At 44.6% G+C, this 24845-nt stretch overlaps 1 protein-coding gene across 6 annotated transcripts in view; it reads right to left on the bottom strand.

Annotated features, from left to right (window-relative positions):
* The window catches only part of KIF1B (kinesin family member 1B), a 147098-nt gene that overhangs the window by 100053 nt on the left and 22200 nt on the right, over nt 1-24845 (bottom strand). For all 6 annotated transcript variants that reach the window (XM_058674954.1, XM_058674961.1, XM_058674930.1 and 3 more), the window contains exons 3-4: nt 2951-3027; nt 1709-1888 (exon numbers count right to left, since the gene is read on the bottom strand). In XM_058674954.1, coding sequence (XP_058530937.1) covers nt 1709-1888; nt 2951-3027 — 257 coding nt within the window. The remainder of the gene's footprint in view (nt 1-1708; nt 1889-2950; nt 3028-24845) is intronic.

Genomic DNA, 24845 nt, shown 5'->3' with positions numbered 1-24845 from the left:
ATGAGTTAATTGCCTAATCCTCCACTTTGCAGCGCTGGCATCCCACATGGGCGCTAGTGCATGTCCCGGCAGCCCCGCTTCCCATCCAGCTCCCTGCTTGTTGCTTGAGAAAGGAGGACGGACCAAAGCCTTGGGACCCTGCACCCACGTGGGAGACTCAGAAAAAGCTCCTGGCTCCTGGCTTCAGGAACAGCTCAGCTGTGGCAGTTGTGGCTATTTGGAGAGTGAACCAATAGATGGAAGATCTATTTTCCTTTTCTGTGAAAATCTGCCTTTCTAATAAAAATAAATAAATTTTTAAAAATAATTTTAAAAAACGCTTTTGTTTTAATATAAAATGATCCAAAAATCGACAGACAAGAAATAGGTATGAAACTATACTAGAACTAGAATTAAAAATATTAAAATTCAAGGGAGAACAGGAGAAAATAAGCCAAAACCAACCCAGCTACACACTACATCTCGCTCTAAGGTGGATGCCTTTATTGCTAAAGGAGTAGTACGCAGTGGGGAATGTAAAGACTCCAAGCTCCCGGGGCGGCCGGTGGGGCCCAGCCCTGCCTCTCACTGGAGCAAATGCAAGAGGGCCTTGGTTTCACGGTCCACAGAACGGGGTGAGGAAAGCACCTGCCTCGTAAGGCCCCACGAGGACAGCCAGACAAGCTACCATCTGTAAGCCCGCAGGCCTGCGCCCGGCACACAGCGAGTGCCACATCACGTCTGCCCTGATCAGTGCGGTGTTCTTTGCCGTCACTGTATACAGTGGATATCTCCCAAACATGTCTTCACACAGACATTAACAGAAGAAAACATACGCATTCAATTTTCCCTGAAAATTTCCTATTTATTGGTAACTGATTCTTTCTATTATGTAGCTGAATTTACACTTGTAGTCCAGTAAAAAATCAGAAAAAAGCCACCTTATATTTTCAGAATACATAAATGGTGGCATTAGGTATATCATAGAAGAACAATTGGAAATCAGCTCCAAATATCACTAATACAACAAAACTCCAGTTTTATTATTAAAGACTAAAGTCACTTTGAAATGTCAAAACTCTTCACCATTCCCAAAACAATAGAAGATTAAAAGAAGTGATAGTAATTGATCTTAGCAAAAGACATCTCAGTTTAAAGCGATAATATTGAATGAAATGGAAAACAAATCCAAGGGCTAATGTAGTACGGGAGGTGAAGTGCAGCCGGCAACCCTGCAGTGGGAGTGCCGCTTTACAACCTGGCAACCTGGGAGTGGGAGTGCCGCTTTACACCCTGGTAACTCAGCTGCCAGTCTTCCTTGTACTGCAAGTATCCCGGGGAGGCAGGAGTGGACCGCGCACGTGGGCCGCTGCCTCCCACGCGGGGTGGCCAGTGTGGAAGCCCTTGCTGCCGCCTGTGCGGGGCCTACACCTGGCTGCTGCGGCCAGCTAAGAATGAACTTGTCTGTGCAAGCTGTTCTTTCCCTCATTCTCGCTGCTGCTTCTTCCTTCCCCACCTGCCTTCCTACTCTGCCTTTCAAATAAAGATAAAGATCCTCATTTAAAAAATCAAAACCTGACAGTTATTATATTCTTTAGGGATAACTTACAAGTGAGACTTCAAAAATATCAACAGAATGTCCCTTCAGACCCAGAACTTTAAGAACTTACTGTAGCAAGTTAAGAATGGGAGTGAAGAGGCACAAAGGTTCTACCAGTCCCATGTCTACCTGTGGGATGATGCCAGCCTGGCTCTCTTCCTGCTTGCCCATCATGGTGTAGGACTTCCCAGCACCTGTCTGTCCATAGGCGAAAATGCACACATTGTAGCCTTCGAAGGCGTGCAGGAGCATCTCCTTCCCGATGTCATTGTACACACGATTCTGAGATGCAAAGCAGGGGTCTTCAGGCTGTCAGGATTAGAGAGAGGCCGAAGAGATATTTTATTCCTATTGTTTCCCATGCTTACTTTATTGCCTTCAAAATAAACAAGTGTTTAGAATTAGAATAGTCACCTTCAATACACAATTTACAAAGTTCCCCTACCCAGAGTCTCTTTGTCTCATTAAACACACGTGTTATTAGAATTATCTAGGTCAGCCTTATATAAAATAATCCTCATGAATTTATTTATTTATTATTTAGTTGAAACTACATTTTGTTTCTACAATCTTAATATATCACTCCTTCCATCCACAGGAACTTCAAGATTTTTTCAAGCCAAAAACATGAATCGAAAAATCAAAGATTAAGTCCTCCTATGGGAATCCTTTGTTGAGCTCACTCCAGCAAGCATGGCCACTCCAGGTCGACACGGCTCCCAGTGAGGAGGGCTTCTGTCCCCCATGCCTCCCTGGACAATCAGGCTTTAGGGACAGGTTGACACATCCCCAGGGAAACAGAGGCCCACGGGTAACAAAGATGACTGTGCAGTAGCAGAGTCAAACCCTGCTTAGCACCCAGCCACTCCTGCTCTCCCTCTTCCAAGATGTTTAGCCACCTGATGGCTCCATGGATCTGTTGGTTCCTTCAAACTGTTCAAAAAGTGTGTGGTTCTCCTTCAGTGCAGAAAAAAGAACAAAGGTTGTTGCTATGGTCACTCCAACTCTGCCAGCCAGTTACTCAAAATTTAACTCAAATTTATAGCACACTAAGAAATCTTTATTTTGGCACAAAGATATCCATCATAAAATTCCTAAAATACTGCTAAATTTTCTGTGGATGTCTAAATCAGTATAAATCTAGTATAAATGAAATCAGTTTTATATGTATATGTGAATGCATAAACTTTGCATTAGCCAAAATACTATACTGAGAATAATAACTCATTATTCAGATAGTATTCACTGCATGAAAGATAAGCTTATGTGGGACCACACGTAAAACAGAATTGCACCTGCTCTGACTTGGAGAAAAGAGTGGACAGGGAAATGAGACCTGAGGATGGCGGCGAGCTGTCATGAGGCACTCACCGAGGTGTGAGACCAATAGGAGTAGTCGAAGCTGAAGGATTTGGGAGCTTCCTTTGGATTCTTTGGGTTAATAATACCTACAAGACAAAAATGTTCAATTTTAAGCCTCCTTGTATCTCTTGAACTCAACATATGCTCAAAACATCTAAATCAGAAAATATCAATACATTCAACCTGAATAAGGCTATCAAAAAAACAAAAACAAAAATTGCATTTTTAAGACAACTTACATGTGAAACTTGAGAAGAATCAAATCAACATTAGTGAGCAGTACCAGTACTGAGAACTGGTGGACAGACTCAGTTAACACCTTGAGTGATTACTCAGTCAAAACTGGGAAGCGGTTGTACCACTGAACAAGAAGTTTAACAAGTAAAAAGCAAAATGACCTTGGTTTAGCAGGGATACAGGTATTAGCTATACACAGTGATCAAAACAATGAACAAAAAATGATCATTTCATTCAGATACAGTAAATTTTAAAGTAATCAGAGACTAAAACTATAGAGGTGTAACATTCTTGACCATTAGTTTGACAAGGGTACAAAACTCTATTTCTAGCAATGGTCATAAACAGACACTTCTTTTTTTTTTTTTTTGCTTGTTTTTTAAATCTTAGCTCCCACATACAAGGCAGACATGTGGCATTCGTTTTTCTGAGTTTGGTTTATTTCACTCAACATGAAGATCCATTCTGTTGCAAATCACAGAATTTCATTCTATGATTTTTTTATAGCTGAATAATATCCTACTGTGCATACAGCCACATTTTCTTTATCCATTCATCTGAGGACACCTTGGTTGATTCCAGGTCTTGGCTTTGGTGAGCAACACTGTTATACACATGGCAACGTGGGTATCTTTTTAACTCACTGTGTTCAAATATTTGGGGGTATACACACAGTAACGGGACTGCTAAATCACATGGCAAATGATTTCTAGTTTTCTAAGAATTTTCCACCCTGTTCTCCACAGTGGCTGCAGTAATCTACATTCCCAGCAACGGCGGGTAAGTGTTCCAAACACGTCCTCACTAGCATTTGTTACCCTCAGAGTTCCGAATTTTTATTTCTTTTTGTTTATTTGTTTATTTAAAATGTGTCTTTCATTCATTTTAGAGTTACAGACACAGAAAGTGAGAGATCTTTAATCCTCTGTTTCACTCCCCCAATGTCCACAATGGTAAACGTTGTGCCAGGCTGGAGCCCACAGTTTCTTCTGATCCCCTACATGGGTGCAGGAGCCCAAGACCTTGGGATGTCTTCCACTGCTCTCCTAGGTCCATTCGCAGGGAGTTGGGTCAGAAGTGAGGCAGAGCTGTCAACACAGTGCAGCAAGCTAAGCTTCCATCCTCAGCATCAGCATCCTGTTTGGGTCCTGCTCCACTTCTGATCCAGCTTCCTGCTATGATCGGGTAAATCAGCAGAGGGCGCCCCAGGGCTGTGGACACCTGTTAATACAAGGCTGACCCAAAGGAAGCTCCCAGCTCCTGGCTTCAAATCGGCTCAGCTCCGGCTGCTGCAGCCATTTGGGAGAGTGAACCAGTGGATGGAAGATCTTTCTCTCTGTCTCTCCTTTCTATATCTTTCAAATAAAATAATAAAAAATCTTGAAAAACAACTTAAAAAAAAAAAAAGAAGTGGAGCAGCTGGGACTCAAACTAGAGTCCATATGGAATGCCAGCATGACAGGCAGCACAGCACCAGCCCTGTGTTACTATTTCAAAGCATCTCATTAAGGCTTAAAATATTTCAATACATCAGAAATGAAACGTAGAGAACTAATAAATTAATCTAACCATTACTTGAGATATCATTTTTAAAAGTCTTGTTATCTATTTCAGGAAGACATTTAGTAATAAAACATTCATTGTGAAGATAATCTTATTTCTGAAATTCACAGACCACAGTATGGAAGCTGTTACACAATTATGTGTGTGTGTGTGTAGATGTGTAATATACTCTGAGTTATTATAAGGGAATCGCAGACTGCAAAATCACTTGTAGAGTGCCACAAACAGCAAAGTCACTTTCTGACTAACAAACATGCAGTCTCCCCAGGCACACCAACAGGGCTTTCTGGCCTCGGCCATCCTGTAACACTACACACCTCACGGCCAGACCTTGTCAGAGCCCAACTGCCTCCTTTCTCACACACACAAAGCTTGCACACCTCACATTTCACATGGAAGGGAATCCTTGTAACATGTGCTCTTGAATTCTCAAAGCCTGGACAGATCAACCAACCCACTTCTTCAGAGCACAGCCACATCCCAGGCTATCTGTGAGATCAGGATTAAAAAATAAATCTGTCACAGGCAACTGTGGCTCGGGATGCAAATAGCAACCGTTGCTATGGTGCTTAGCTCTTTCTCTTGCTGGATTCCACTGGGCATGGCCACACGTGGACGTTCCAACCCCAGATGCTGACAGCATTACTAAGGCTCAGACTGCACATAACCGTGTGACCAGCAGACATGATTCTGGCAGGAACATTTCCCTACCCACTCACAAATGGTGATACAAGCAAAGAAGTTGCTTCTGTCCAAAAGACAGCACGTACCAGATCTACGCACTAGCCAGCACTCGCCGGAGGCCAGAAGTGTCCGACGCCTGCTAAGACTCTCCGTGCATCCGTAAAGAAGGCATCACAGGGTAAGTAACTTACCCAGTAACACAGAACCAGCTAGCTAAGCAGAGGATCCAGGATGTGTAAACAGAGCTCACATCCTTAGCCGATACCCCACCACTTAAATGTGTGTCTCTTACATACAGTGATTGCCAAGGCTAAAGGCAGTGAGGCATTTTTTTTTAAAAGATTTATTTGTTTTATTACAAAGTCAGATATACAGAGAGGAGGAGAGACAGAGAGGAAGATCTTCCGTCCGATGATTCACTCCCCAAGTGACCACCATGGCCGGTGCTGTGCCAATCCGAAGCCGGGAACCAGGAACCTCTTCCTGGTCTCCCACACAGGTGCAGGGTCCCAAAGCTTTGGGCCGTCCTCGACTGCTTTCCCAGGCCACAAGCAGGGAGCTGGATGGGAAGTGGAGCTGCCGGGATTAGAACCGGCGCCCATATGGGATCCCGGAGCGTTCAGGGCGAGGACTTTAGCCGCTAGGCCACGCCGCTGGGACCAGTCAGGCATTTTTATGCAGATTCATATGAACTTGCGTATCTACATGACTACTCCCCCAAAAAAACTATTCCTCAGACATATTTAAGACTGGGAACTACGGAGCCGATGCAGTGGCTTAGGGTGTTAATTCTGGACCTGCAGTACTGGCATCCCATGAGGGTGCTGATTTGTGTGCTGGCTGATCCACTTCCAACCCAGCTCCCTGCTAAGTGCCTGGGAAAACACTAGAGGATGGCCCAAGATCCTAGCCCCTGCATACATATGAGAGTTCTAGAAGAATCCCCTGGCTTCCAGCTTCAGATAGACCAGATCTGCTCTGGTCATGGTGGCCACTTGGGGAGTAAACCAGTGGATGGAAGACCAATCTATCTGTCTCTCCCCAGGCCCCACTTCCCACCTCTGTAACTCCTTCAAGTAAGATAAGCAAATCTTAAAAAAACGTGTGGGGGGATGAGGATCATACTTCCTGTGACATGCAAGACCACCCAACCTCTACTGAGAGACTAGCAGTGAGGGTGATCCCAGGGACACAGGAAGCAGGCTGGCCCTGAGAAACACACTTGAAACCTCCATCACGCACGTTGCCACACAACTCTCCGCCACATTCCACTCAGGCTTCCGGCCGCCACCTGCACCCTGGACAGGTTAACAAAGGACTGCGTCTCTGGTCGTCTTTGCTCCCTTTTCCCTAATGAAGAAAAACTATAATGATTTACTTCCTGGGTTCCTTTGAAGTCCTTTTCCTCTTCTTCAATAGCCCTTTCTCCCAAAAAAAGTTTTTAAAGATTTATTTGAATTTTATTGGAAAGGCAGATGAGATTTATAGAAAGAACTCTGTCCACTGGTTCACTTCCAAGTGACCACAATGGCTTGAACTGAGCTGATCCAAAGCCAGGAGCCAGGAGCTTCTGCGTCTCCCACATGTGGGTGCAGGGTCCCAAGGCATTGGGCCGTCTTCCACTGCTTTCCCAGGCCAGAAGCAGGGAGCTGGATGGGAAGTAGAGCTGCCGGGGTTAGAACTGGTGCCCATATGGGATCCTGGTGCATTCAAGGACAGAAATTTAGCCGCTAGGCCACCATGCCAGGCCCCAAGCCTCTTTTATTTTTATAGTTGGTAAATCAAAATACAACATCTATTTAAGAAATATTTTTAAACATTTAATTCCCAAATGAAAAACATGAGCACGAGCCCCTTTAGCCTAACGAAGATTTAATATCATTGCTCCCTCTTTGGACGTAGGGGGTTTGAAGTTAGTGAAAACCTCAGTGCTGATTTCTAAGCTGCATCTACAGAGCTGTCTATTCTATACTGGATGCACACTGCATTACTATGAATGTAGGAACTATTTCCTAATAAACAACCATAAAATCCTAGAACTTAAAAAATAAGAGTTGCATAGGGCTTGGCAGTGTGGCCTAGTGGCTAAGGTCCTCGCCTTGATCCCATATGACCGCTGGTTCTAATCCCGGCAGCTCCACTTCCTCTCTATCTCTCCTCCTCTCAGTATATCTGACTTTGTAATAAAAATAAAATAAATCTTTAAAAAAAAAAATAAGAGTTGCATAAAGACAAATGTTACGAGCCAGTGTTGTGGCACAGTGGGTAAAACCACCACTTGTGATGCTGGCAACCTGCAGGAGAAGGCAGCCCACCTGGAGTGGCTGGGACATGAACTGGTGCCCACATGGGATGCCAGCACAAGGTGGAGCATCAGCATGCTGTGCTACCGCACTGGTCCCAATAAATTTTTCTTTTTCGTTAAAAATAAATAAATAAAAAATAAATGTTAACAACAGCATTTGAACTCATCAGAAATTTCTGGAATCTACAAACTCCACCATCACTTCCAAGGACGATGAGCCAGTGTTTTCAGAGATGTCAAAGGATGCTTCTTTTTGAAATAACAGCTGAGACCTAACTCATGTTCTTTAACCCAAGAAATAAGACATTTCCAACCCCTGAGCAAAGCAGGGCAGGGGTAGGGACAACACATGAAATATAAGGAACATAAGATCCTGGTAAGCACAGGGCAGGGCCCTTTCGTATCAGCAACATGGCGAATCAGGAAATCTGTCTAAGAGTGGCGGTTTAACATGCCCACCTCGCACATTCCATCTAGAGCTCCTGACCTCAGGTTCCCAGCAGACAACATCAGGTTCAAGGAACTGGGCTCCTGCTGCCCTGAGAAGAGCCGGCTTCCCTGCCTAGCTTCCGACCCTGGCCCCCTGCCCACTGCGGGGCACCTGGTGACTAAACCAGCAGATGGCAGCTCACCTGTCTCTCTGCCTCTCACAGCAGGGATTTTTGTGTGACCTTGGACTTTGCTGTATTTTGGTTCTCTTTAAAATTGAAATATCTACTTCAGAAAACTAAATGAGCAAATCACTATAAAACATTCACTTTCCAAAACAATACACACTTTTACATTGATTTATTTGAGGCACCAGGACTATGGTGATGTGGGTAAAGCTGCTACCTGTGGCAGCAGCATAGCACATGCGCACTGTGCTATATGCACTCATGCTTGGCTGCTCCACTTTGATCCAGCTCCCTGCTAATGCACCTGGGAAAGCAGGAGAACGTGGCAATAGTCCTTCTGTCCCTTAAACCACTGCCTGCAAGCTCAGCATCCCACATGGAAGCCCCCGTCCAACTCCCAGCTGCCTCGCTTCCAATGCAGCTCCTCATTTATGTGCCTCAGAAAGCAGAGGGTCCCAGTGCTTGGGCTCCTGCCTGCTCTGCAGAGGGAGTCTGAGCTTGTGTTTGGCCTGTCCCGGCCCTACCACTGCAGCCATTTGGGGAGTGAGTTAACAGATGTAATATCTCTGTCTCACCCTCTCTCTCTGTTGCTCTGTTTTGCAAATTAAAAAAAATTAATTTACAACAAAATAAACTAATTCAATTTTCCACAAACTTTCTGAAGTATTCTCATGGTACTGAAAGACTGGACAATAATTCACACAGTGGTTCCTGTAGTAAGGTCAACTGAGCTAAAATACAGTGTGTAGGCCTTCTAATTTGCTTCTCAAAGTATGTACACAAGAATGAAATTATAGTAATTAGTGAATTCACTGAACATACAAGCCATATTTCCACCAACATAAAAGCTGTTACTAATACAGCACCGAACCTCAGGGCCATGCGTCATTAGCACGCAGGCTCCGTCTGGGCCCAATCACCCTTGTAGGAATGGACTCGGGCCTGTTTCTGATAACTAGTGTCAGAACGTAACTCTACTTTAAGCATAGACTTCACACTGCTTTACATCCTTTAATAACACCTTTCTGTGCCACCTTTCAAGGCCCCTGTTAACTTCCCACACCCAAGAGCCTTTACCCTGTTAAAGTTCCACTAGACCTGCACCCACACACATGAGCAGCTTCTCACAAATGAAGCAGGAGTTGTCTTTCTTCTGCCATACTGCACATCCCACCAACCCTGTGCGCTTCACTCCACGCTTCTCACCACCACTAACATCTCTCCCAGATGGATGACTGCAGTACCTCCTCACTGGAATGCAGAGGCTGGACTGCAGGCAAGGGGTGAACGGATGGGCAGAGACCAACCCAACCTCTGCAGAATGCCTTGAAACTCCCCTTGCAGTTTGCACAATATGACCCTGACTCCCGTGAGAACTGCACTGGCATCAGAAATCCCTAAGTGTTGTTTTGGGGAGCAGGGGAGAAAGAAATGTCTATTCCCACATAAAAAAAACACTGTGCCTCTTAATCCAACACTGAACTTTGCCTTATAAATGTGAAATGACCTAAAAAATATTTCTACTAGACTTTTTCTAAGAATTGCATCAGGGAATATTGCGAAGTATTCAATCTGACCACACCTACATATCCAATATTATCTCACTACCATCTATAGCATGGGCACACAAACTCTGTAAACCTCAACTTTCTTTTTTTTTTTTTTTAAAGATTTATTCAGTTTATTACAGCCAGATATACACAGAGGAGGAGAGACAGACAGGAAGATCCTCCGTCCAATGACTCACTCCCCAAGTGAGCCGCAACGGGCCGGTGCTGTGCCAATCCGAAGCCGGGAACCTGGAACCTCTTCCGGGTCTCCCACGCGGATGCAGTGTCCCAATGCATTGGGCCGTCCTCAACTGCTTTCCCACGCCACAAGCAGGGAGCTGATAGGAAGTGGAGCTGCCGGAACCAGAACCGGCGCCCATATGGGATCCCGGGGCTTCCAAGGCGAGGACTTTAGCCGCTAGGCCACGCCGCCGGGCCCAAACCTCAACTTTCTTAGTGTAACGTGGGTGCGAAAATAATAGTGTCCAAATTGATAGAGCTGTCGAGGGATTCATGACCAACTCATATAAAGTCTTAGTCTAGGGCCTAGCACAAAGTAAATGGTCAAAATATTCCATCATTTAACAAATATATTTGAGAGTCCTCCACAGCCCGCCCTTGAGATACCTAGCGCAGTGAAGCTCCTAGTGTCTTGGTGCCTGCATCCTAATGACGGACATAACCAATAGAGGTGGTACACACAACGTTGGAAAGAAAGATAAGACAGCTGGACAGAGGACATGGTGCTGGAGTTAGCGGAGGGGGCTACTTTAGATAAGAGAGTGTGGGTACTACCTTCTTGGAGGGGACAACTGAATGAGGACCAGGACCAAGCCAGAACAGAAGGGCACAGTCTACAGCCAGAGAGGAAAGTTATGCCATCCAATGGCACTGTTAGCTCGGAACTGAATTGCTGCCTGCAGCTAAACATCCCATGTTGATGCCGATTCAAGTCCTGGTTGCTCCACTTTCAATCCAGCTCCCTGCTAACTGGCCTGGGAAAGCAGTGGAGGACGGCTCAAGTACCTGGGGCCCTGCCACTCAGAAAATGCTTCTGGCTCCTGGCTTTGGCCTGGTCCAGCCTGGCTGTTGCAGCCGTTTGAGGAGTGAACCAGGTAATGAAAGAGCTGTCTCTCCCTGTCTCTAAGTCTGCCTTTCAGATAAGCAAATGAAGGATTTTTTTTTTTTCTATTGGAAAGACAGATATACAGATAGGAGGAGAGACACAGAGTAAAAGCTTCCATCTGCTGGTTCACTCTCCAAGCAGCCTCAGCGGCCAGAGCTGAGCCGATCTGAAGCTAGGAGCCAGGAGCTTCTTCTGGGTCACCAACGCAGGTGCAGGATCCCAAGGCTTTGGGCTGTCCTGGACCGCTTTCCCAGGTCACAAGCAGGGAGCTGGATGGAAAATGAGGCTGCCGGGATTAGAACCGGTGCCATATGCGATCCCGGCACATTCAAGGAGAGGACTTCAGCTGCTAGGCCACCACGCCAGGCCCGAAATAAAAGATTTTAAGTAAAACAAGGAGCATGATTCTGATTCACATGTCCAAACAGTGACTGGCCTCTGTGCTATCTAGTTTGAATATGGTTATTCCTCACTAAAACTCACACATAGTCTGAGTCCCCAAAGCAGCGGTGTTGGGCAGTGGATCCCAGCAAGAACTGCTTGTGCTGCCTGGGCCAGATCTGCCAAACAGGTCCAACCCCTGCCATCTCATTCGGGAGCAAGAGCAGGATGTTAGACAGTGAGACAAGCCCTCTGGCCCTGTCTCTCACAAGTTCCTGTTTGCCCACTGGCTTCCCACCAGGAGCTGAAACAGTGTAAGTCCCTCAGGAGAAGCTGAGGGAGATGTGGCTGCCCAATCTTGGCCCCTCCAGTCTCCAGGTCTGCAAAATAAACCTAGTTTCTTTAGAAATGACCCAATCTCAGGCACTGTGTCATAGCAACAGAAAGTGTGCTAAGACACACTGTGTGGGAATGTGGGTAGAGCACACAGGCAGGAGGCCACCGCAGTCCTGACGTACGGACTAAAGCAGCTTTAAAGACACGCACTGACATGCACTGAGAAAGCTGAGGTGACAGGACCTCCTGATACAGTGAGTGGGGCCGTGGGTGTGAAAGCAGCCAGGCGACTCTCCTATTCCATATCTGAGCAACTAAAAGAACGGATCAGAAGGGAGGAAAGGAGGGAGGAGGGGAGGAAGGAAGGGCCACTCCAACAGAGAAGGGAGAACAACAGCTCCATTTGGGCAAAATGACTGACATGCTTCTTGGCCTTCAGGTAGAGCAGACTGGAAGCAACACGGACAAGTCTCGGGTCCTACAAGGTGGCCCGCTGAGTCACATGGGCAGGATGCTCAGGAGACAGATCTAAATACCAAGGCCTGCCTCGCTCGGAACCTGTGAGGTGAGGAAGAGCTCAGCATGGCCTGCGAGGAAAGCAGGCAATCCAGAGAGTCGCCAAGACAGGGCAGCTCCACTCTGACCGCCAGTGACCGTGCTCATGGCCTTCCTCGGGGTGCCCAGGAGGCTCTGCTGTGTACCTCAGGACTGTCACCAGCTCTCCCACTGCTCACCCTCACCTCTGGACTTAGTGCAGTGGCCACCCAAATCCGCTCTGGTCTTGCAGGTATGTTCAGAACTCCTGCATCAGTGACAAGGAGCCAGGAAAGGACAACACCCTTCCCATAGAGGACGGCCTGCAGACCCTCGCCCACCACAGCAGTGGCTTTGAACTAAACACACACGATGCCAATGTGTCACTTTTTGATAAGCTACAACTGACCATCTTGACTTTCTCAGAGCGACTTTAAGTCAACAACAGCCTAACAAAATACACTAAATTTCTCAATTTTACCCCCTATCTCTCTGCCTTCTTTATAGCTTTGTTCCTTCAGTGTAAATGATGCAGGAACAACACTTTAATTAGTGAGTCCCAGAAAATAAGGCAGTCAAAACAAAATTTATACTTTCAAGTCTTCTTTATTCTGCAGAATAAATTTGTTTATCTAATATCTCAAAGTCTCCATGTAGCAATTATACTGTTGTTGTAAATTACTAAGGATTTTGCCTGCAATTGTAATTAACATATCGGGGGTGACTGTAACTGCATATTAACTTATCTAACAAAGCATGTTTGGGGCTTTTAAAAACTCCTAGCAACATCTTCAGCACAGTCACCTGTTACCCAAAGCATCCCACACCAAAGCTTAGGAGAACCAGCACACAACAAAAACATTTTATATGCCACTTATATTTCAAAACCATTAAAACCAAAATCCATAGGAAGCGGCCCTCCCTTCCTCACAGAAACATATTTCTGGAAACATAGTAAATGGTATAAAACAAGCTGTCGTCAGGCAGATTAGAGCAAAGGACCTACAATCATAAACTTTGTTCATTTATTTTTAAATTTTACTTCTTTTTATTATTATTATCATTTTATGATACAGTTCCATAGGCCCTGGGATTTCCCTTATACCATCCCCCCAAGTCCCCCTATATTATTATTATAGTATAGTTCTTCATACAGTCATATGTCCATTTTTGCAAGCATGGACAATGGCAGAGAGTCCAGAATCTTATTGTCAAGGTATAGTAAACCATTTCATTGGGAGTTCATCTTTGTCTGGAAGGAAAGATACATACTACATTGTATCCTCACATCTGAATATGATAGTCTCCACTACACAGTTACTGTACATCCCCTTTAATGAAAAGCCACAATACAAAACCAACAATAGGAAGTAGAAATTTACAATGCCATGATGTTAAATAACACGCTGCTAGAATGATAGTCTCCATTACACAGTTACTACACAGCCCCTTAAATGAAAAGCCACAAAACATAATCAACAGGAAGAAAAAAAAATTAACAACACCATGAAGTTAAATAACATGCTACTAAATGATAAACATGAAGAAATGAAAAAGAAAATCAAGAACCTTCTTGAAGAAAATGATGCTACTGTATCGTCTAAGAGTCACTGAAGAATTTAATCAAAAGAAAAGTGTTTTCGAAGAGATGAAACTAAAATAAAAAAATCAAAATCCATGCGATATAGCTTACACTGATTTTTCCTGGTGAAATACGTCTCTTGTAGGCAACAAATAGATGGGTTTCATTTTTTAATCCAGTCTGTGCATCTGTGCCGTTTCATTGATGAGTTTAAGGCATTTACATTCAGGGTTAATATGAGTGGGTGGTAATTTGGTCCTGTTATTTTAGCAATGGGTTGTTCATTGATTTAGTCTTCTGTTGCTATTTTACTGGGATGTTCTTCCCGTTTGCCTTTGGTTTTGGTAGGCACTACTCCTTTTCTCTGTCAAGAGAATATCTTTAATATCATTTGTAGGGCATGTTTGGAAGAGGCATATTCTTTTAACTTTACTGTGGAAGAATTTTATTTCATTTTCAAAGACAAAAGAAAGCTTTGCTGGGTACGTTATCCTGGGCCAACAATTTTTGCTTTTAGAATCTGGAACACGTCGCTGCATTCTATTCTGGCTTGTAGAGTGTCCCATGAGAGGTCTCCTATGAGTTTAATTGACATTCCTTTATATGTCAATTGATCTTTTTTTCATGTGCACATTTAAGGATATTTTTCTTATGTTCAACTGAAGACAGCTTGATTATCTATGTGTCTTGGTGAAGATTGTTTTTGGTCAAATCTGCTAGGAGTTCTGTTTCCCTCCTGGATCTTGCTTCCCAATTCTCTCTCTAGATTAGGGAAATTTTCCTTTATTATTTCATTAAACACAGCTGTAAAACCAGCCTCTCTTTCTGCACCTCTGTGACTCCCATAATTCTTGGATTTGGCCTTTTAGTAGTATCTTTCAATTCTTGAACACGTTTTTAGTTAGACCCAGCTCTGCTTCTAGCTTTTTGTTTGTTTCCCCTGGTGACAGCAAATATCTCCTAATTCTAAGATTCTTTCTTCTGCTTGCTTCATTCTGTTTTGGAGACTCTCCACTGTACTTTTAATTTGCTCCACTGTATTCTTAGTTTCTGATATATCAGCTTTCATTTGATCTATTTCCAGTGTGACATATTCCTTGAATTCCTTGAATGCCTGCCTTGCGAGCTTCTCATTGTTGATCAGAAGCTTTATAACAAGTGTTTTGAATTCTGTGTCCCCATTTTCTCAATGTCATCCTCAGTTAACTCTGAGGTTGGCATAGGGTTTTGTTCCTTTGCAGGAGAGTCCAGTAATACTCATTGTGACTCTGTCTCTTTTTTTGCTCTTGGTCATTGTACTTCTGCTTAGCAGAGTCTTCTCCTTGGGGCAGGGTTCTAAGCTCTGTCACCCATAGGCCTACAGTTTGATTTTGCTTATTGCAGTTGGTACATAGCTCTTTGCTTGCAGCCAATTGTACCACTTCCTCCAGTGAGTTCCAGGTCTGGGTTCTCTTGTTAGATTTCAACAAAGAACTCCGTAGCCCCAGCTCCTGGCTCACCAGTCTCCACCTCCTGTGATACTGTGCTAAGGCTGCACCACTGTCTGTACAACCTTTCTCCCACTTCCAGCTGGAGCGGGTCCCAGGATTAGGGAGATACCAGGTGTCCTATATAGCTAGGTTGTTGGTGGCACTGATCTTGCCAGAACCTGTTGGCCATTAGGTATGGGTGCCACATGGACCTCTTTTGACCCATACGATGCCACAATCAGTATTATTTTCCTGTGGGACCAGTGCAATCCACTGAGCTCAGTGAGTTCTCACCAAGCTCAGAGCATGCTCAGCTCAGCACTGTCCCCACAGTCTCAAAGCCCTTGCCACGCCATACAAAATGGCACCCTTTGCATCACTACTAGAGTTCTTGATCTGCTGGCTGTCAGGTTGAGGTCTACCCATACTTACCTTGGGTGGAACCTGTATGATGCCATGTTGTTGCAGCTCACTGAGTCAGAAGTGAGTTCACTCCCAGATCAGCATATGCTCAGTCCTGCCCCATAGCCCTTGCCTCCCTAAACAAAATGGCACCCAATACAGCGCTAGAAGGCTGACTGGGCTATGAAATCTATCTTGTCCCCGCACTGCCCATCTAGGATCTGTCACTCTATCTCTGCTCCTAGTCAAATCAAACAGACCAGCAGGATGGACAGTTCTTTGTCTGGGTTCACTTCCTGTGCTCTTGGTGAAAGTCCCTTCCCACCTGGTTGCTGGTGGAGTTCTGGCTGCTGGTGGGGGTCAGATAGTCATTAGCTGAATGCTGCTGGGGTATCAGTCACTGTAACAGCACACCATTGTGTCCGCTGCTTTCCCGTGTCTGTCAGTCTGCAGGTACCCCTCTGCTGTTGTTCTGTCTTCTCCTATTTTCTGGAATGTGTCCTCTCTGATGACTAATGTTTCTCCATCCGTTTAAACATGTCCTTACCCTATCCTGCCATCATGATTCTCCAACTTTGTTCATTTAAAATCATAATCTGAGATTTCTAATCTCATAAAACAGGCAAGAGTATATGACATACATATGTCTTTACCACAGAGTTAACTCAGAGTATTTTTTTTAATGACACATAATAGATTAAAAAAAAGCCATACAACTCTTCACGGTCACTCTGATATAAAATGAACTTTAATTAAAGTCTTCACAATAATATTGTTCTTCTTAAGCAAATTTTAAATGATTTTAAAGGGAAATACCTTGGAAGATAGATCACATTCCATCTAAGTGGTCCAAAGACTGCTGCACTGGTAAGTACACCCATTATTTTCTTCATGATTCCTCCCCATCAAAAAGAGGCATCAAAGAGCAGGTGCCATAACACAAGCAGGTAAGTCTCCACCTGTGGTGCTGACATCCCACAGGAGTGCCAGTTCAAATCCTGGCTGTTCCACATTCAATCTAACTCCCTACTTATGACCTAGGAAAGCTGTGGAGGATGGCCCAAGTGCTTAGTCCCCTGCACCTGCATGCGAGAGCCTGAGGCGGCTCTCAGCTCCTAACTTGAGACAGGCCCAGTTTTGCCCATTGCAGCCATTAGGGTAGCGGATGGAAGCGCGCTCTGTCTCTCCCTTTCTCTCTGTAACTCTCTTTAACTGTTTAAAAAAAAAAAAAAGACACAGACATCTAAATAAAGTTTAACAGTTAAACTCAAACTAGCCTAAGACATTCAGTCTTTTTTTTTTTAAAGATTTTATTATTATTATTGGAAAGCCGGATATACAGAAAGGAGAAGAGACAGAGAGGAAGATCTTCCATCCGATGTTTCACTCCCCAATGAGCCGCAACCGATGCCGGGAACCAGGAACCTCTTCCGGGTCTCCCACGCGGGTGCAGGGTCCCAAAGCTTTGGGCTGTCCTCGACTGCCTTCCCAGGCCACAAGCAGGGAGCTGGATGGGAAGTGGAGCTGCCGGGATAAGAACCGGCGCCCATATGGGATCCTGGGGCTTTCAAGGTGAGGACTTTAGCCGCTAGGCCACGCCGCCAGGCCCAAGACATTCAGTCTTACAGCACAGCACAGTGAAGCTGAGGTATTCTGGGAGGTGCTACATGGAGCACAACAGCAGAATGAGGGTCTCAAAGTGGTGCATCCGTGCTCTGTCCCTTTCCCTCAATCTGTGGGCCAGGCAAGTCAGCCAGCACTCTGCACGCACATTTCCTCCATCTGCGGGATGGAAAAATCAAAAGGATTACCGGGAAGATTCATTGAGCTAAATTCTACAACTGCCTAACTGTGCCTATTTACCAATCACCGTTCTGCTGCTCTTTTCCTTACCTATTTGCCTCTTCTAGTTTATTCAGTTAAGGGAACTCTCTGGTATCAAAACAGAACGTGGCGGGGACACAGTAAACACAGTTAACTCACCTCCTGATTTGCTTCTGCGCGCCCTGGCCGTATAATTCTGCCAAAAGAGAAAGCATGCCCTCCCTTTCCCATCCCAGCACTCAGTTAATCACTGCCTTCCCAACAGTCAGCACACTGTTGGGATGATTTGTCTCTATTTCAGACAAGACTAAAACTCTGAAATCTTGGCGTTCGGGCAGCCTGAGCTTGCTGTATAAACAAAACAGACCTAATTTCAGCATTCAAACTCCTACCACTTAGACACAGCCTTCATCTCTTCACAGTAGAGCCAAGGGCTGTCTCCAGCCTGGCACAATGCACATTCCTGGATGCATCACCAAAAAGAAAATTCGGAATGCCTGCTTTGCCACATTAACGCCGGAAGCAGCAGTGCCTTTCACAGTCCGGCACCCTGGCTCCAGACCTCACGAACTTCCTTTACAACGCTTCACACTTGACTGGGCAACTACCAAAGCAATCAGCACCATGTTATTGGCATGGACTTTTACAAATGGAACTCCAAACCATCCTTCGGGAGTGGCAAAGAAGCCATTCAAAAAGCAAAGCAAAGGAAACCGGGCTCAGCTGCCTCCTCCCCTGAGACCGACACACACAGATAACGGCAGCATGAGAACAGGCGGGAGAGCAGTACAACGCAAGCGAGCAAAGACTGAGTTTTCCATAAGAAGGTTGTTTTTTTTTTTAAACAAATTATTCACTCATTTATTTTTATCTGCAAGACACAGAAATAGAGACAGAGCTCTTCCATCTACTGGTTCACAACCCAAATGCTCAGAGAAGCTGAGCTGAGATGGGCCAGGAGCCCAATCCAGGCTTCCCACATGGGTGGCAGGGACCCAGGCACTGGAGTCATCTGCTGCTTTCGGTGCCACAGATGAGCAGGAAGTAGGAGTCTGAGTGAAGCCAAGACTCAAACCCAGGCGTCCAAGGGGAAGGCAGGCCTCCCAGGCAGAGTCTCTGCCATGTGCCAGACACCCACCCTGGCTGCAGACACCATCACATCCAGTGGTCCCTCTAAGCTGTGCTGCTGTGAAAACAATTTATGCAGTTGAAGTTTAAATTGCCAAATATAGCAAAAAGCAAGACCAAATATGCAATGGCAAAAGCTCCGTTAAACTGACAGACTCGATGATTTTTGTCTACAAGCTTATGTTCCCGCAGGAAACAATAATGTATGTACTAAAAGTAATCACAACAATTTAGATAATTTTTGAAAATACCATCCCATGTGGGCCAGGCACCATACCTTAGCAACTAAAGTCCTCACCTTGCACGTGCTGGGATCTCATACAGGTACCAGTTCTAATCCTGGAGGCCCTGCTTCCCATCTAGCTCCCTACTTGTGGTCTGGGAAAGGGGTCAAGGACGGCCCAAAGCCTTAGACCCTGCACCCACGTTGGAGACCTGGAAGAAGCTCCTGGCTCCTGGCTCTGGATCGGCTCAGCTCCGGCCGTTGTAGCCACTTGGGGAGTGAAATGAACAGACAAAAGATCTTCCTCTCTGTCTCTCCTCCTCTCTGTATGTCTGACTTTCCAGTAAAAATAAAACTTTTTTTTTAAAAAAAGAAAGAAACTAGCATCCCATGCGACACACATGATTCACCTGATCCTCCCAAGAGCCTCAGTGTCGCCGAGCAGCCATCTGCAACACCTCCATCTCACACGTGCAAACCCGAGGGCTCTCCCGGGAGGAAGGCGAGAAATGGCCGGAATTGTGCTTTTCAAACTTTAGATTTCTTTTGTTTTCAGATTAAGAGTTACTACATGTTGTTTTTCAATTTTAGAACTGATCGTTCTATATTATTTATTTAGGAATATACTAAATATGTTCAATAAATGACTTGAGAACAGAGAGTAAGAATATGGATAGCCTGTGCTGTAACAACTTCCTTTAGTGATCCTTTACTAAACAAACTTGTGAACTATGAGGATGAACAAAAGCAAAGGGAATACTAGAGGACAACTCTCCATCAAGACTTAGAGAAGGAAAAAATATAAAAACAAATTTTTTTTAAAAAAGAGAAGCTGTATTTTGGGAAAATGATGTTATTATTTGTTACAAAAAATTGACACTCCTCAAACAAGAGCCCCTGAGACACCAAACCTCACTTTCCTCCATTTCCAAGACCTAAAACCAGTCATTATTCTGCAGGTACTATTAGAAAGTAGTTACTAACCAGAAGTAAAATTATATGTGTGACAAATTATGACAAATTCAATTTACTGAACACTACTATGTGCCAACAACCGTTTTAGGACAGTAAGAGGGACAGGAGGCACAGTCTCAGAATAAACTCCTTTCCCCATCAAGCTGTCTTCCTTATGAGATACATTTTTGCAAGGTGGAAAGCTGCTTATCAGCACTTTGTGCAACCATCCATATCTAAAGTAATACAGTGAGAAGCACCCTTACAATGAGATTAAAAAATCACTCAAGAAGACACAAACACACTACTTATTCTACATATGTTTCCTTAAGGTTTACTTATTTATTTGAAAGGCAGAGTAACAGAGAGAACAAGAAGGATCTTCCATCTCTAGCTTACTCCCTAAATGGCCACAGTGGTCAGGACAGAGCCAGACTGAGGCCAGGGGCCTGTAACCCCACCTGGGTCTCCCACGTAAGTGGAAGGGGCCCAAGCACTCGCTCAACTTCTGCTGCTCTTCCAGCACATTAGTAAGTAGACGGGCTAGAAGTGCAGCAGCTGAGATTCAAACTGTGCTCAGATGGGATGCGGACTTTGCAGGAAACAGCAATGCCACTTACTCTACTGAGAAACCAGTAAATAGTCAAGACAAGTATATAGAGTAAGTTTTTGGCCTAAACTCCAAGTTCAGCATTTTCCAAATATAAAGAAAACAATGACAAGATGAGGGAACAAGTACTGCAAGGCAATGGGTCAGAAGCATCTTCCTGTGTTCTCCAGCTGCCACAAGGGGCAAGGTTCATGGTGCTTCAGGGACCAGCATCAGGCCTGGAAGGGAAGATGCCAGGTAGGATGCCTGCATTCAATACCCGGCTGCCGTCCTATCAGCTGCCTGCTAAGGCAAGGCCCGGAGAGGCAGTGACGCACAGGTGCCTGCCAACCACACAAAAGATCTGCATGCAGTTCCCAATTCCCGGCCTCAGAGCAGCATGACACAGTTGTAACATGTGCTTGGGGGATTAACTGACGGCCGGCTGGGAGGCTGGCTGGGAGCTCAATCTGCCATTCTCTATATCTCTGCCTCTATAATAAGTATGTATGTAAATAACGAATAAATTATTGCAATATATTGCCATAGGCCTAGGAACTGAAAAAAGAGATACACAATCTTTATTAGCTTTAGTTATTACCAGTGAAATATATTCCATAGGAAGAGGCTATAAAGACACACAACCGGGGCCAAGCATGATGGCTCAGTGGCTAAATCCTGGCTGTACCTGCACCAGGATTCCACATGAGTGCCGGTTAGTGTCCCAGCTGCTCCACTTCCCATCCAGCTCCCTGCTTGTGGCCTGAGAAAGCAGTAAAGGACAGCCCAAGGCCTTGGAACCCTGCACCCATGTGGGAGACCTGGAGAAAGCTCCTGGCTTCTGGCTTCAAATCGGCTCAGCTCTGGCCAATGTCCAGCAGAGGATGGCCCAAAGCCTTGCAATCCTTCACCCCCAAGGGAGACCTGGAAGATGATCCAGACTTTGGATTGGCTCAGCTCTGGCCATTGCAGCCACTTGGGGAGTGAATCAGCTGATGAAAGATCTTTCTCTCTGTATCTCCTCACTGTAAATCCACCTTTCCAATAAAAATAAATCAATCTTCAAAAGAAAAAAAAAGATACACAACTGGGCACAAGCGACATATGCTGCTCACACAGTGAAGCCTGCTAAGGGTAGATTAAGGAACACACACACACACACACACACACACACCTGGTAGTGATAAGATGGCAACATTCACTGTGGAGAAGCAGTAATTCAGGAGCCAGCTCCACCCAGCGCTGGCCCAGCAGAAACAACCTGGATTTAAATGCTACAGGTTCAACACATCACCTCCTGGCTTATCCTCGTACCGATTCTCAGCCTTGTACAGATGCCGAGGGGCGTCCTGAACAACCACCCCCTCCCCAGGAAAACACATTTTACAGAGAACTGAAGAGGCTCCCATCTCAAAAGACACAGAAGTGTAATTACAGGTCCTGAGAAAAGAAATCCAGACTAAAATACAAGTGAGAGTTAGACTAACGAGAAGGAAAGGGAATAGATACCAAAATGATGTAAATACTCCAGCTATTTGACCAACTGGAGCAACAAGATCCACCCAAAGGCAGCAGCGGGCTATGGTAAGGAGGAAAGAGGAGACCATTTTTCTTCCCCACTTCTTTATTATCTGGAATATCCCTAAGGACAGTCTATGTACAATTACACTTATTTCATGCAGTTGCACTAATGTATGTTAGAAAAGGCAAACCAGTTTAAAAGCATTCCTCTCTAAGTCCCTTGATCTGTGACCTCTGTTTCGTCCCTGCCTTTGCTCCAGCCCAAATTTTCAGGGATGAAATCATCTTTGATATCAGTCTGATATGCAGTATTTGGTCTACAAATATATATGCTAGAGCTAAAAATGCCTTTGAAAAAGACAATATGAGCAATAAAATTATTATTATTCCTACTAATATTGAGTATTGAAAGATAAAAGAACCGAGGCATGGTATTTTCATAAATCTATTATAAAGATTTACCAGCAAGCAAGAGATAGAAGGTAGTTAAAACAAAGCATCATAAGTGAAAACCAGTTTTATTCACTTGTTTTACTGAAAGAATTTCTGAAGGTTGAATACTTCTGTAACCGTAAGTGTAAACATTTAGATCATTAACTTTGCCCTAATTTCCTTTTCGCAAAATAGACAATAGAAATACTTCCAGGGCTGGTTGCCTGGCCTGGTGACAATTAGGTCCCACGTCAGCACTGCTGGGTGTGAACCACCTGCCACTAACGTAGACCCTTCCAGGCAGCAGGAACTGAGCTTCTGTCACCTGGGAGCGCATCCCTGGGTCCGGTTTACGCCAGGACCCCAGCCCAGGGGCCACAGCTCACAGGAACTCTCTCACTCAGTCTCTCCTCGTGTCTCTCTCTGCCTGTCTTTCAAATAAATAATGTTTTTAAAGTTTCCTAAATGAAAGAAACTTGGACTCTTAACAGGATATTACTGAACAAAGCCAAAATGCCGACATCACTCTGTGCTGTGGAAAACGTTTGCTCCAGAAAGTTCTTAAATAAAGGGCCAGTACTCGGTCTCCAGCTCCGGCACATTCCTGAAAGTGTTCTTTGAGCTCTTCCCCCTTTTCTGCAGGAACATTCCACGGCATTCCATCTGCAGGCAGCTGCAGCTCGCGGGAGCAGCAGGCCCGCCAGGCTGCCCACACAGCAGCCGTTATCAGGCAGCTCACACATGTGGCTATGGCACATTCATTTCATCTTTTTTTTTTTTTTTTGCAACTATGCTATGCTCACAATGCATGCACTCTACTAATCTAAGTGAAAAGCTTTTCTTTTTAAAATAAATCACGAATACTTTCTAAACATAGCTTCTTCCTTATAAATGCCTCTCAAAATCTCTCAAACTATTTTGATGAATCAAATTACTAAGAAATGGCCACATAAAATTGAAAACAGAAAGTACAAAAATTCCTAGAGGAAAAGTTTCTCGTCCAGTAGATATGACAGTTTTCTTACAAGTTGCTTTACCCTTCAAAAGAGTCAAAATAGCCTGAAGCCCCGCGCACCACAACAAAGCATTAAGCTAGAGCTTTCCCGAGGCTTACTTATCCAATGAGGAATTCTAGGTCAGTAAACGAATATGAATTCAGCTGAAATTTCACATGCAAGTAGGCAATGCATTACAGGGAAGAGGGTCAGGAGTGCCATTATCTGCTCCTTAAGTCTGCCACTAACAAGAGTGGTACGATGCTGAGATCTCCGCAAAGACATGACTATATACCACACACACACACAGGTATGTGCATACATATATATAAATGTGTCTTTCCCATGAACTTTCTGAAGCTCTGCTCATGGTTCTAGAAAGAACCCATTTGGACCAGAGTAATTACTGTCAGCAAAAATTAAGCAGTTCTGTACTAGGTCACCCATTTTTAAACATCCCAGACACTCTGAAGGTGGTAACTTACATATCCTTACAAACTCAAATTTTATATCCCTATTTGCAAAAGGAAGCAATTAGGAACACTATTTTTTAACATCATATTTTCCTTTTTTGTTTAAATATTTGCTCATTTATTTGAAAGGCACAGTGACAGAAAAGGAGAGAGAGAGTAAAAAGGAGACTCTCCCATCTATTGGTTCCCTCCCCAAATGGCCTCGGTGCTCAGGGCTCAGGGCGCGGCCAGGAACTCCGCCCAGACCTCCCATAGGTCACCCCTAAACGCCTAGCTTCTTCAGATTCTTTTCTACCAAAATGAAAACATGTGAAAACCCTTCACCCTAAGTGAATATAATATCTGGATTATTTTAGTTTATTTTAAACTCAATTTGGTTTGCATACATCAAAATAATAGGGCAAAAAAAGAATTACACATTTTAGAAACAGACTTCAACACCTTATTTATTATTTATTATTATCTTACTTCAGATACACAATAAATAGCAAAATGAGAAATCAAGCACAACGAGGGGCTTTTAACAGGTGGAGCTTTAACCTGCCATGTCCACACTAGTTCACATCTCAGCTACTCCACCTCTGCCAGCTCCCCCTACATAATGTGCCTGGGAGAGCAGCCCATGCTGGCCCAATTACTTGGACCCCTTCGGCCTCCACAGGACACCCACACGGAGTTCCAGGCTCCTGGCCTTGGCATGGCTCAGCCCCAAGCACTGCAGCCATTTAGGAAGTGAATCAACAGATGAAAGATCTCATTCTCTCTGTGTCTCTGTTACGTGTCTGTCTGTCTGTCTCTCTCTCTATCTCTCTCTCTCTCCCTTTCTCTCCTCTCTCCCTCTCTCTCTTCCCCCTCCTTCCCTCCCTCCCTCTCTCTTTCAAAAAAAAATTTTTAAAGAAAAAAAGAGATGAAGCAAACGGGTTCATTCCTTATGGCCACCCAAAATCAGAAACACCAAGAATTACAAAAAGGCTTATAA

Source organism: Ochotona princeps, chromosome 2 (assembly GCF_030435755.1).
Source record: "Ochotona princeps isolate mOchPri1 chromosome 2, mOchPri1.hap1, whole genome shotgun sequence".
NCBI classification, from domain to species: Eukaryota; Metazoa; Chordata; class Mammalia; order Lagomorpha; family Ochotonidae; genus Ochotona; species Ochotona princeps.
This window is presented reverse-complemented; position numbering and strand designations above follow the sequence as displayed.